Genomic DNA, 13,386 nt, shown 5'->3' with positions numbered 1-13,386 from the left:
TGTCTCTATTGAAAGATCGAAAATTATTGATCACATTTAATCGTATATTTGTACAATTATTATACGTCTATTATGAAATTGTATTTATTGTTAGACAAGCGATATTACATAATATTATCCTATATAAAATCTCGCCCAGCCTATTACTCGCAATTATAATAACATAAATGCCTACAATCGCGTTTACGTAGAAAATAATTTTAACCACGATATACATATATTCAATAATCATTTAATGATTAAACGATATGTAATTAAAAAGAATGAAAACAAACGAAACTTGACAAACAAATGGAGCCAGCGAGAAAAGAAAAAAAAAAACCACCGAGAAACGACAACGACGACAACGACGACAACAAAAAAAAAAAAAAAAAAACAACAACAACAACAACAACAGCAACAAAAAACTTTAATAATGTTTCATCAGTATTGTACATATTTTCAAGGAAAAACATAATAATGATAATTATATTACACGGACACAGACAGATCGTTTGCGTGACTGCATGGGGATCCGATTCGAAAGAAGATTTGAAGAAAAGAGAGACAAAAAAAAGAAAATTAAAAAACAACAACAATATATATATGTATGTATTAGAATATGGAATAAACATTAAAAAAAAAAAAAAACACACACACACACACACACATTCACAAACAAACAAACAAACATCATATACGCAGCTTTTATCCCTACGTCAGTTATACTTTTATTATATTAAACAAATACCCGCGTCTATTGTTCATCTATAATTATTTACTTCGACTATAAATAATTTCTTCTTTCGTACGGCGATTAATTGATTGATTAGTTGATTGATTGATTGATTGATTGATTAAGCGATTATTACTCGTTATCTCTCTATGCTATGTTTCATTTTCACACGTAAAAAAGTAAACGATAAATGACAAGAAAAAAATCGATAAATAAATATAACATAAAAGTAAACAAAATAACGAGACAAGGTAAGAAAATATGACGAAGAAGACGAAGACGAAGACGATCAGGACGACGACGAATTATGGAAAATAATGATGATTTTGAGGAAAGGAAGAGATATACAAAGAAAAGACGTAAGAAAATAACTTCGGTGTAAACACGGAATGAGAAGAGGAAAAGGAAAACGCAAAAAACCGTTGGAAAAAAACCTTTGAGAAAAAAAAAACCAAACAAAAAAACGAAAAAAAAAAAAAAAATTATAAAAACAAAAAACGAACGACATTGTCCAACCCAAGTGTCATTACTTTTGATGTTAAATAAAAAATACATAATTAATAGACATGTTTTCTATTTTTATTCGTGCGGCGATCCGTAAACCCGAACCTGATTTCCCATTTTCCAAAATAAAATTTACCACGAGTAAAAAAACGTACGAACTGTAGTTTTTTTTTCTTTTTTTATTCAAAAATATGAACAACGGTAATATACGAATAATAATAATAATAATAATAATAATAATTCATAGATCCGTATCCCGTATCGCAAGTTTCTTTCTGTCTTTACTGGCGTTCTTTTTGCGCAAACGTTCGATGTGTTTCTTCAATTTTCCAGACTTTTTCAATTCCTCGTACTGACTAACCAATTCCAGCACTCGTTTCTCCGCTGAAAGAATATTCCATCTAAGTTAGTTGGTTCGCTACAAATATGAATATGAACATCGGCACGAAACGCTCGATCGACTATTTCGATAACGGTCAAACGACAGGGGCGATCTTACAACAAACTGATAGTTTGATTCAAAGTTAAGGAAATAAATGAAATTAGGATATATTAATCTAGTAGAAAACTAGCAAGCTTACATTTCTTTTTGAATACTGGCTTCTCGCCGCGTTTAAGAGTCTCGATTTTCTCCTGTTTCTCTTCAGCTTCTCTGAGCTCCTTAATTTCTCGCCTCTTTTCTTCTCTCTGACGGTTCTCCAGCCTTTGAATTAGGTATTTTATCTTTTTGATCATCTTGGGATCTTCGGTTTCTTCGAGTTCCTTTTTCAACGCTTTGACGTCATTCTCCACGATATTGTTTAGAAATTTATACGAATTTTTAAAAGCCTTTTCATTGAACGTTCCGCACAGGCTGTCGTAACGCGGATCTCTGACAATTTTTTTCTTCACGGGTACAATTTCCTTGAACCTCGGAACCTGGAGCTTCGACGTCATCTCGCGAGGCCTGTTCTTGTTTTCTCTTTTGAAGTCAGTCTTCTTCCTGCGACTCGCTCCGAACATTGCCTCGTTGTAAACTTTCGTGCCAAGCTTTTGCTTCAATTTTTGCAAATCCTCGAAACTCATTGTCGATAATTCCTCGCGGATTTTCACCTGAGAATTAAACAATTCAGTTAGAATTTCTTTGCTAACTTATTTTAGAGCATAAAATCCAGCTGCAATATACATAACGTGAAATAAAATTCTGAAACCTCGATAAAATTTTTACCCGGTCAGCGTCTTCCTCGGCGACGATGTCTTCTTCGTTCGATACCATTTCTCTTAAGTATTCCTCCTCTAAGACTAGCTCGCAAATTTTTCTTCAAATCTGCACAAACACACTGGAAACAACTCGATTACTAGGTTATGTAACATAACCTGTTTAGTGTTTACCTTCGTCGTTACCGTCGCAACGACATTATCAAAATGGCGCCCGCCGTCGGCCATATTGCATCGCGTTTCTGTCAGCCAATAAGAAGTCCGTATTTGTACGTCACATGATTATGACGCTAAACGGAAATGCTGGCTTAGGGTTTCAGTCGCTTTTCTTGTCTTATTAAATTTAGGATAAAACTTAAAAACTAGTAGAGACGACGGTGTTATTTAAAAACTGATATTTTAGGGTGAGAAAAGATCAACTCTTGATAGTTGAGTTAGGATAAAGTAACGCTCAGAGGCGTTGCATCGATAGATAACACTGAACGCATTTTCAACGTAGGTACACACTGTATATGAATAAAGATTAACAAAATTTGTACCCAGGAATGACGGCTGCGAAATTCTTCAGCGAAATTTATATAACGGACTGTGAGCAACTCGAGATGAAATTACGTCACAAAAAGGATCAACAAAAATGACCAAATCCTTAAATACTACAATTAATTAATTTGACTATACCTACTTTGTAATTACGGCGATTGTGAACTCCATCGGTAATTGTAAATCCGTCGAAATAAGGCTGAAACGGACGAAAAAGTAATTAGCTCTAGATATGAAAAACCTTAACATTATATCTGAGATAAGGAAAAAATTGATCAACCGTAACATAGACAAAAGTACGACCAGCAAAACGAGAAAAGTATTACTTACACTGATGGAAAATATGTTGAGCCCAACATCAGATTCGCTTCAATAGCCCGTCTATTGCTTGATTACTGTATTTTTTTTTTTTTTTTTTTTAATTAACATCATTTTTCTACTAAAGATTAGTAATGTCAATATTGTGATAGACTGAATACTCTCTTTATTTCTCACAATCAGTGTACTTGTGAAAAAATTGTTTCGCTGTCCTGAAACATAAGAAAAATACTATCAGTAAAATGAATATTCCTTGTACATACATACATCTCAGATATATTTCATAAATACTTACAAGATTCTTCACTATTATTCATTACGTGGACTACCACACGTAGATCCATAGATCCCGAGATTTTTATACCCGCTCGTTGAACGCCAAATCACAAATGTCATGCTTTCACTCAGAGCCGAAGAGTATCAAGTCAGCGCGAAAAACGCGCGTTCAAACTTGAACACTTCACTATTCGTAAAAAAAAACGCGTCAAGAGTGCTTTAAATTTGTGTGATATACCGCTGGCGTAATTGTCACGCAAAAGACGATTGTCGTCTATAGTTTATGACAATCTTTTGTAAAAGCCTTAAATCACTAGAACTAGTCGCAAAATTCTGTAGAAATACAATTCTCATCTGCGTATTTTCTAATCCGACACATTCCGATGGGAATTGTTGTTCTCAGATGCGAAAGTCCAGGGAGAGGGAGATGGGATTAAGGCATGCATTATTGTGTGGCGTGGCGGTCGGCGGTCCTCTTCGACGCGAAGTCTTCGAGCTCAGCATCTCTCCTCATCTATAGCGTACCACGGAACGCGATAGATGATCCAGAGATGCGTTTTGCCCATTCAGACGATCACAGAGATTCATGGAACGACATCATGACTGATAATTAATGAATAATTAGACTTAATGAGGGTTGAAAAATTGTTGCAGAGTGACAAAAGAATGGAAAATTAAATCTCATCAAATTTTAAAGCTTAAAAATTTTTAAGGGGAACAATATCAGTGATCGTTTGACGCTGTGGAATACAAAAGTTAGTAGCATCGCGGTACATCGCGACCTTCCTACCCTCGCCTGATTCCCAAATAAACCACCCAACGGAAATGTTTTAAAGAAAGACACTCACACGCACATGCATAAACCCCGCGACGAATCCCAAAACGAACACCTTCCTACCTACCCGATTACCTATATCCGATCTACACGATTCTCCATTCTCTCCAACACACGTCATTCTTACTCATTTGCACCGTGGTAACTCTGACTTACTTTTCCGTTGATTACCTGTAGGGAGAAAAATGTTTTGGTACCATACAGTCACTCAGCTGCTTATATACAATCTTGTTGAAAATAGTGATACTCGAAAAATGATAAACTAAGTCAAAACAACGTTAGACGGTTATTTTAATGACATTATTGTCATTAAACATTTTGACAACTAGTATGACTAATTCAGGAAATAACTTGACTTGATAGCTGATATGATAGAGAATCGTAATTTTTTAATCTGACTGTCGATGGTACATTAACATTTTGTAAAATGGGATATAGAAACATCCTACATGCTCATCAGCATTTATCTAAGCGAGCTAAGTTTGCGGTTGATTGATACTTACAAAAATTCTAAATGATTCAAGATAATGAATATAGTATGCAAATTGAAAATTTATGTAAATAAAATTAAACCTCAGGTGGATCCACCGCTGAAACGACAGCATTGTTAAATTTAATAACGTAGATTTTTTCATTTGCAATAACTAAACACAATTTGATACCGCGAATGCCGAGTAAGCGATGGTTACCTGTCGCGATGCTCATTCCGCTCTCAACAACGTGCAAAAATTTTTAATTTACTGAAGCTATGGTGAGATCAATTGCAAAAAAGTGATTCGACTCAAAGTCAAGCAACGTTGGGATCGCGAATGAGCCTATCTGTGCAGTTAAGATATCGAAAATTTGTGTATAACAATTGTTACCGCCACGCCACGTGGTGAAGGAGTCCCAGGGAAATATACCAATAACCCAACACATGCAAACTCACCAACGTTGCCAAGTAATGGAGAAGTTACTCGGATGCCGCTGCTTAATTCTGGAAAAAACGAAACAAGAAATCCGAATTAATTTAGTATACGGCAGATTTTCAGTTCCTAAATTAATCATTGCAATTGTCTATTTCCATGCTTATTCACCGCATCTTAGGTACGGTTACAACAGTATTTAAAAAAAAATGTGCAAGCTTTTACGACCATTACTTCTGATTAGTACATCTGTAAGGTAAGCTCCCCTTAAATTATCAAACTGTTATTAAAATGAGTATTCTTACCTTCTCCAGGTTGCTCCTTCTAGCAAACTTTAGATGAAGCTACTCTCGCAGCGTCTGTCCAGGTTGAATGTCGAAGCGTCGCACTTTTCACACTGTGATAAAAATATAATAAAACATTAGACACGCCATATACATTGATCAGACTTCATGTGACTATACAAAGGCATATCGAATAAACACCAGCATCAAATAAATGCATCAAGTAAGTAAGAAGAATTCAATATTCGTCGAAATCAAGCGCTAACATCATCGATGATTAAAAACAATATTCGTATTTCTCTTACCTCTTTCTTGCAGTTACTTCATGCATTGAATGAAGTAGCATCTGTCCATGTTGGTTCAGATCTTTGCTAAATGCGGCCTGTAGTACTACGGTACAGTCTGTGCCTATTATCGGGTAAAAATAATGAAAATTTATTATTACTTTATCTTCAAAATCAATACACACAACATTGAAATATTAGTATGGTTTTCGTATATAATGGGCAACTTTCTAAAAGCCAAAGACGCATGATAGTGCAATAAAGAATGATCTCGAAAGTGTATTTTTACTTACTTACATTTTGACCTGTTCAGCTTCTGCGTTTTGTTTTCCAGTATTTGTTCCTTGGGTCTGCATTCGACTCAAATATTCGATAACGTCGATCAATCTTGGTACAGTTTATTTCTGTAATCAGATAAAAAAAAAACAATCACAGTAATTTATAATGATAAAGCCAAAAAATTCCTGATTTAGAAAGTGTATTTTTCAACAAAGGCCAAGATCGCAAAGTCATCACTTCTACCACTACAATTGTCGAATTCGATAACCCGTCCAATTGCCCACATCGTGAAAATAATAGTTTACAAAATTCGTTGCGACAATTGCAAGGAGGAAATGTATTCAACATTTCGGCGTGGCAAGCTTAAGATCGAATTATCAGTTTCCCAAAATATTAGAGGGTGAAAAAAACTCGCAATGGCGTACGACGAATTCGGATTTACGAAAACATTTCATTCTATTTAAACATGCATGAACGTGGGCCAAGAAGCCGGCGTCTCGATATAGTTTATAACAATTCGCATGCAAAAATTTACCGGTCGTTGGATGTTTCGAAAATGTTGAATCGTTCAAATCAGCTCTCATTGTCAACCCCAAGATGTCAAGAACTTCGTCGGCGATTATCTTCACCACGTAAAGTCGATGGTTTAGTCAGCTCTCGCGCTCGCCCATATGCCTGTTGAAAATTCAAAATAACAGTTATACAGAGTCGAAGGGTTTATATTTGTTGTTTCTATTACACTATTCGAATGCAATTCGTACCCGAAACAACTTCACATCGATCAACAGCTTTGCGAAAACACGATTCAATATCGATTGACTCTTCGTGCAATGTAAGAACGTTGTTATAGCGATCGTATACACTTTTGGACTCGAAATAATCGCAACAAAACGAAAAATGGAACGTTTTAGAGTAACTAACACATTCAACACATGATTACTTTACGAATATACCGAAAATATTTACGAATTTAGAAAAGTCGGCGGTGTAAGAACGCAACGGCCAAACTCCGATCGTCATTTGTTTACCGATGAAAAAAAAAAACAGTCGCAAACATACCACGTGATAATACAACTCCGTGTGACTTTGAAATGTTTATTTGACAATTACTTACCAAGATCAGCTCCACGTATCGAGTTAATAACAGAAATCTATTAAATTCATCTCAAAGTCGCACGAATCCGGAACGCAGGATACGACGCAGGCACGTTCGAACTCCTCGGCGTCCCAGAATTCCGTGCGTGCCTTGAAGATAGCACAGAAAGATGGCGCGCAACAGCGACGCCTGCGGCAGACTTTGGAACTAAGTTTGAATGAAAAATGTATGTCGGTAACGTATTCACTTCAAAAATTATTTCGAAAAATCTATTTTAAATTGTATATCTGATTAAATTTCAAGACTTTACTAAGAGATGACACAAAAAATCTTAAAATAACTAATTACCGATCATTATTTTTATACAGACCACGAACAAACAATTCGCACTCTTATATTGCGATTGAGGAAAGGCTGGAGAGGATCGTGAGCCGGGTAAGATCGAAAATACGACGAGATAATTATTATTATCAATATTTCGTTTCAATCAATATTGTATCAAACGTATATTTACTGTTATTTAATATTATCACTATTCTTATTATGATCTAGCCGTTTCAGCCTTTTGGGAGGATGAAAACGACCGAGGCTTGAATACCGGATACAAATAATTTACGAAAGTTTCTGTTTGTCTTTTATGTGTAATTGACTGATTTTCAATGGATTTTGATGCATCTCTAATTAACTAGAGAAAAAAATCTTTTTGTTTAGTTTTTTGCAGATCATTATTTTGAGCTAAGTCACAGTAATGCGTATCCGGGATTACTGGTAGTATATTATAAATTTGCCACCATTTCTTGCCGCATTCTCTGTTCCCTTTGTTTGAATTCTTAAATATAATAAATTTTAGTTCTAAGAAGAGCCTTACACCCCCAGGGTAAAAGGTCAGAATTATTAATGCCGTTCTTATTGACCTTCAACACCGAGAACTCACCTCCATCAAAGACAAAGGTTGAAAAATTTGTTTACTCCATGGTAAGTATCGATACCACGGTATCACAAGCAACACCCTGAATTGACGCAAATTTATGCAGTGGCGTTCTTTTTCCTATTCTGAAAAGTATTTCTGGTCCTTTGCCCACAGTTCGAGAAGGGTCGTGGTCACCTCGGTAGACGGGAAACGATCCACCCAGGACTCGATCAGACCATTAAACGTCGGCTCGTAGTTCTTCAACGTCACGCTAGTGGGTGGCTTACCAGCCTCTGCAGAAATTCAAGGATGGATAATTATTCGTTCAGTTATTATCAACCCTTCCCAAGAGTCAAAATCTGTGAAATTCCATAGTTAAAAAGCATTGAAACTAAGTTCTCGAATCGATACTTACCACTGTTCGCGAAGGTGTTAGACTGCACGAATATTTTTCTCGGCTGTTTATGATCGAGCACAATTTTCCTCCAAAGAGCCCAGGGCTGAGGACCGGATTCAGGGACCTCGCTATACTTGTCGTACATGGCTTTAGCCGCTTCGACATCGCCTGTGCTCTTGTAGACTTGTAATTTTGTGAGAAATTGTCCGACCGCGGTCTTTCCGACCGTGGCTACTTTGCTCCTGTCCAAAACAATCCTCAGGTTCTTGCCCGGCTCGCTTTCGACGACACTGACCAGCCCCTCGCCTGCTTCCAGACAGACTCTGAGTAGGACGTAGCGTGCCTGAGAGTGAGCTTGAAGCCACTTCTTCGTCGACGGTTGATACATCTCGAGGGCCTTGGCACATCCGTTCCACAATAGACTGAGCCAGTTTACATATATTATGTCATCCGCATCCTGTCCTTCGTACCCAAATATCTTTATTATATCCTTCTCCAAGCTGAGATACAGGCCAACAGCTTCGGCCCGGCACTCCTCATAGGTGGAACCCATAGCGCCAAATTTAGAATCGTATGTTTCACCCTCGTTGAAATACTTGGTGATCGGCTCCCTGTTGAGCGGATTTTTCACACGCTCAATATCGAAGTTGAACTTGTCGGAGGGCAGCTTTCTGAAGAGCTTTCCACTGCCGTGACCAAGAAGCTCATGGAGTCCGACCTGCACTTCGAAACTCTGAATCCTGAACTTGTTCATTAGCGCCTGATCCTCGTTGGACAAAAACGGTATTACATCCTGCTTCATGTTCGCAGGTATGACGTTTCCCAAGGAGACGTTCTTGAAACCCTCCGACTGACGGATCTCGTCATAGTTGGGAATGTTTATACCGGCGGGAATGCCTGAGCCGGCAAAAGTCAGGACGTCCAAACTGGTGAAGTCCGGCCGCAAGAACTCGTCCTTCTCAAAGTCCCTGCCCCAGGGCAGTTTTGTCAGTAGCTCTTCGGCCCGATTAACAAGCGTAGTGAACTTCTGAGACATCTCGCTGTTCACCATCGCTACGAACCCTTCGAACTCGCCCCGCTGCCCTGCAGGGTCTCTGTACGTCTCTATGAATCCGATGTAGGTCTCTATTGCCGGCCCCTTATCCTTGATCCAAAATCTCGATCCATCCTTATGCTCGTTCAGCGAACCGCTACTAAAATGGCTGATATACTTGTCCAACATTTGTTTCTCCGTCTCGTTGGACGCGTACTCTTTCGCTTTTCTCAAGTTATCCACAACAGGAACGAGCAGCTTGCTGTAGTCGCCTCTTGTTACCCTGAACTTTGACTCTTCGAACGTTTCTTCACGCAATGTAACCTTTGGATCGTCTCCAGTCATTACGGATGCCAGTCTGATCTCGTACGTCACGGAGCCCTTTTTGCCAGGGTCAGTCACAGGCTGTACCGTCTTAAAGCACCGCGCGTTGTACGACTCCATTCCCTTGCTCTGCATGAACCTTTAGTTTTAAATCAACAACTGAATAAGTTCTAAGTTCTATTCTTGTACAATACTACATGTATACTCTGAGTTTTTTTCTTTCTTAATTTCTTTCCAGCATTTTTATAAAACTACCGATAAAACATCGAACATCTAACCTGTTCACCAGGTCAGCATCTTCCGTCGTGCAGTTGGCAGAGAAGTAAGTCGTTGTCCCCTTGTCGCCAAGGCCGAGCGACTTTGCTCTGTCGTCAAGAGAGTAGAGCCTCGCTTCTACTTTACTCCAAAGAGACTGTATGTCTTGTAAACTTTGCGCGTAAGCCTTGGAGGCCTTGACGATATCCTCAAACTTTTTCTTCTCCAGGTTTGGCACGATCTTGCTATCTCCGAAAGATTTGTAGTTTCCTGCATTGGACAAAAGCCCTGCTGCGTAGACCAGAAATGCCTGAAAGAGGATCGATTAAAATATGTATCGACTAACAAGGTCGCAGAAATAATTGTTCGCGGTAGATCCTCGTTTCCGTTACCGTAAATTCATCGTCGGTCACTCCGGCAGTAAGTGCAGACTTTTTGAGGTCTGAAATTGGCTCGGCAGAGAAGATCGAGTGGAGGAGCGCAAAGATTAGAGGCGATTCGGGAGAGGTTTGGATCAGGACGATCAGACCTCCGTTCCAGGCTGCTTGGCTGAGATAGTGAGCGTAGAGCTTCTCTTTGGTAGTCAAGGCGTTGAAGGCAGTTTCACATTCTAAGGCGACGACTGGCTGGTTGTTGGGAAGCGTGAAGTGAGAATGATCGTCTGACGTCATAGCGAAGGCGCGAGACTGGCTGGAAAAAAGGAAAACGGTGGTTGAACAAGAGGCGAGAAGTTCGACGATAGAAAAACTGAAGAGAGATTACGAGACGGCGGTCGTGTTGAGATTTTAATATTCTTAAATCCTTCGTGAACCCACCAAAAACAATAACCTCTTTTCACGTTATTCAACCTCCATTTAACGTCTGTTATTGACTCGAAATTGCGTGTACCAAACGATCTTTCCTCCATGCTTATTAAACTTTTCGCATCGAACGCGCGATTCGTCTTTGTTTTTCTGTTTACTCTAAGCTGCAGCAGAATTCGCGGCACGCATCGTTTCATCATAATCATGATGATTGAGATAATATTATGTGAATAATTAGACAGAGGAGAAAATTGAAAGTTAACAGAAGTAAGGAAACAGGCTCCACCTTTAAATCTGGAATTATTCAAGACCGTTTCACAACAAACAGTTTTGTACTTTTTATCTTCGGGACGAAGAATGCCGAACTGGGCTCAAAATTATACGCGATTATAAAACTGACACGATTACGTTACTGATAACTTAACCTAAACGATTATTTTTCGCCGGTCGTTGGTGTCGTGTGTAGTTTCACATACACACTCATGAGACGTATGTATAAACCACTCTACAGTATTACAATCGCACTAGGGATCGACGATTCTAGATCGATCTCCTCAAGAATCGATATTTCATGTCGCGATAGTCGATGTTCTGTATCGATATTTTGACAATCGATTTTTTCTAGAATCGATTCACACCGCGATAAGCCATACCCACTGAACTCTAGTTAATTCGAAGTGTAACTTCTTTATAGGAATTCGGATGATTATTTAAAAAAAATATTCAAAGGTCTGGAATAACGATTGAAAATGATTAAGAAGAAAGCAAAGAAAGTGAAGATAATTTATTAATTCATTATGATTTGTTTTTTCTTCTGTTAATTCGTAATACACGCATTTTATATTAATACCAGTCATACAATTTTTACACAAGGAAAATTATCCATTTATTCATTCAATTATTGTAATTAAATTTCTTAACTATTAACGGTAAATTAAAAATACTAATCTACGATACAAATTAATACGTTTTCATATATAAAAATATTAAATCTTTGATGTTAAGAGTTATCTTATCCTACGTAGTATATCGTATCACAAAAATTAGTCAACTTGTTACCGATACTATTCTTTGGCGTCGCCAACGCCATCCGAATTTATAGAGAACATAGCTTCGCTCTCCGGCAGACAGGGCGAGTCGTATATTTTGCAAACCCTAGTCTCCCCTCTGCCCTTTCTTAAATACAACCTTGTGGTGCTGGCATGAGCGATGATGTTACCACCGATGGGCTTTTTCTGATCGCCGCCAAACATACTGGCCGCGCCGTCGACCTGGGCGACAACCTGGTTCGTAATTACAACGGCTACGCCGTGCTCGTCGGCGATTCTAAGCAGCATTCTTAGGAACCTTGCAAGGTGCATTTGTCTAGCTGACAACTCCCCCCTACCCGAATAGTCCGTTCTGTACAGGCCTGTGGCGCTATCGACGATTAGCAGCGCGTATCGAGACTCCGTCATCATCGCGCAAGCCTGGATGAGCAGCTGTGTTTGATGATCGGTATTGAAGGCTCTAGCACAGGCGACGTTGTCCAAAACAGACTCAGAGCTGATCTTGTAACGCTCTGCTACCGCGATTATCCTCTCAGGGCGAAACGTTCCCTCCGTATCGATGTAGAGGCACTTTCCTTCCCCACCACCCATGTCCACTGGCAATTGGCAATTGACCGCGAGCGTATGACATATCTGAGTCTTGCCTGTTCTGAACTCCCCGAATATCTCGGTTATCGAACCTGTCTCAATCCCTCCGCCCAGGAGTCTGTCCAGTTCCGCGGATCCCGTTGTCAGATACACAGTGTTTGCCCTGTACTGGTGGATCTCGGTTGCCGTCTTGAAGCCCATGACCACCATCTTGTACGCAGCATCTAGTATTTTATCCACCTTTGCGTCGCTCAATCCTTTTATCGTGATGAGCTGCTTCTTCGGTGTGTACGCCACTGACTCGACAGTGTAGTAGCCTGCCTCCTGCAGTTTTTTAACATCACCCGCGGTAATGCCATTGCCCTAAAAAAGGTTGAAACTTTGATAATTGTTCCAACGAGCGGTGAAAAAACAAGCTAAAACCGGGAATCTTCTATTGTTAGAGAAAGTTCACTTCATCTTGAGTTGGGCCAATTTAGGTTAGGTTGGGTCGCACGCATTACTCACTTCTATAGCCTTTATCAATTTGGCCTGTGGATTAAATTCTTCTAAATCCTCGTCGCCCTGGATAGACGCGGTAGTTGCCGTGGCCGTTACTGCCATTTCTGTTATTTTTTTACTGCTGAGCGAAGTAAAAGAAGATCACTTGGTGCGTAATTCTATAGTCGAATTTCGGGACGATCCAATCACAATTTCACTGTTGCCAATCGTTTCCCGCCATAACAATATCCACGAGTCAGGAAACATTATTACCGACCGAGGAGCGACTTGACCGGTAAGTCAGAGCGCCGCAC

At 39.1% G+C, this 13,386-nt stretch overlaps 4 protein-coding genes across 4 annotated transcripts in view; all 4 read right to left on the bottom strand.

The window, feature by feature from the left end:
* Window positions 1-1,416: 1,416 nt before the first annotated feature.
* Window positions 1,417-2,524, bottom strand: LOC124413806 (ribosomal RNA processing protein 36 homolog). Its single transcript, XM_046894585.1, has 3 exons — window positions 2,427-2,524; window positions 1,801-2,311; window positions 1,417-1,603 (listed from the first exon to the last, which is right to left on the bottom strand). The coding sequence occupies exons 1-3, from the start codon at window positions 2,472-2,474 to the stop codon at window positions 1,461-1,463; spliced, it is 702 nt and encodes a 233-aa protein (XP_046750541.1). The 5' UTR covers window positions 2,475-2,524; the 3' UTR covers window positions 1,417-1,460.
* Window positions 2,525-7,790: 5,266 nt separating this feature from the next.
* On the bottom strand, window positions 7,791-11,425 carry LOC124414109 (dipeptidyl peptidase 3). Its single transcript, XM_046895029.1, has 5 exons — window positions 11,242-11,425; window positions 10,545-10,842; window positions 10,176-10,462; window positions 8,559-10,036; window positions 7,791-8,436 (listed from the first exon to the last, which is right to left on the bottom strand). Exons 2-5 carry the CDS (start codon window positions 10,821-10,823, stop codon window positions 8,282-8,284), a joined length of 2,199 nt encoding a protein of 732 aa, XP_046750985.1. The 5' UTR covers window positions 10,824-10,842; window positions 11,242-11,425; the 3' UTR covers window positions 7,791-8,281.
* Window positions 8,703-13,386, bottom strand: part of LOC124414106 (balbiani ring protein 3-like) — a 32,127-nt gene continuing 27,443 nt past the window's right edge. The window contains exons 10-11 of the transcript XR_006929922.1: window positions 11,432-11,434; window positions 8,703-8,713 (exon numbers count right to left, since the gene is read on the bottom strand). The gene's annotated coding sequence lies outside the window, so the exon portion shown is untranslated. The remainder of the gene's footprint in view (window positions 8,714-11,431; window positions 11,435-13,386) is intronic.
* Window positions 11,933-13,290, bottom strand: LOC124414110 (DNA repair protein RAD51 homolog 1). The gene is made up of 2 exons (XM_046895030.1): window positions 13,100-13,290; window positions 11,933-12,955 (listed from the first exon to the last, which is right to left on the bottom strand). The coding sequence occupies exons 1-2, from the start codon at window positions 13,193-13,195 to the stop codon at window positions 12,020-12,022; spliced, it is 1,032 nt and encodes a 343-aa protein (XP_046750986.1). The 5' UTR covers window positions 13,196-13,290; the 3' UTR covers window positions 11,933-12,019.

This window comes from Diprion similis, chromosome 13 (genome assembly GCF_021155765.1).
Source record: "Diprion similis isolate iyDipSimi1 chromosome 13, iyDipSimi1.1, whole genome shotgun sequence".
NCBI lineage: Eukaryota > Metazoa > Arthropoda > Insecta > Hymenoptera > Diprionidae > Diprion > Diprion similis.
The sequence above is the reverse complement of the archived record's forward strand: the minus strand, read 5'-3'. Positions and strand labels throughout refer to the sequence as shown.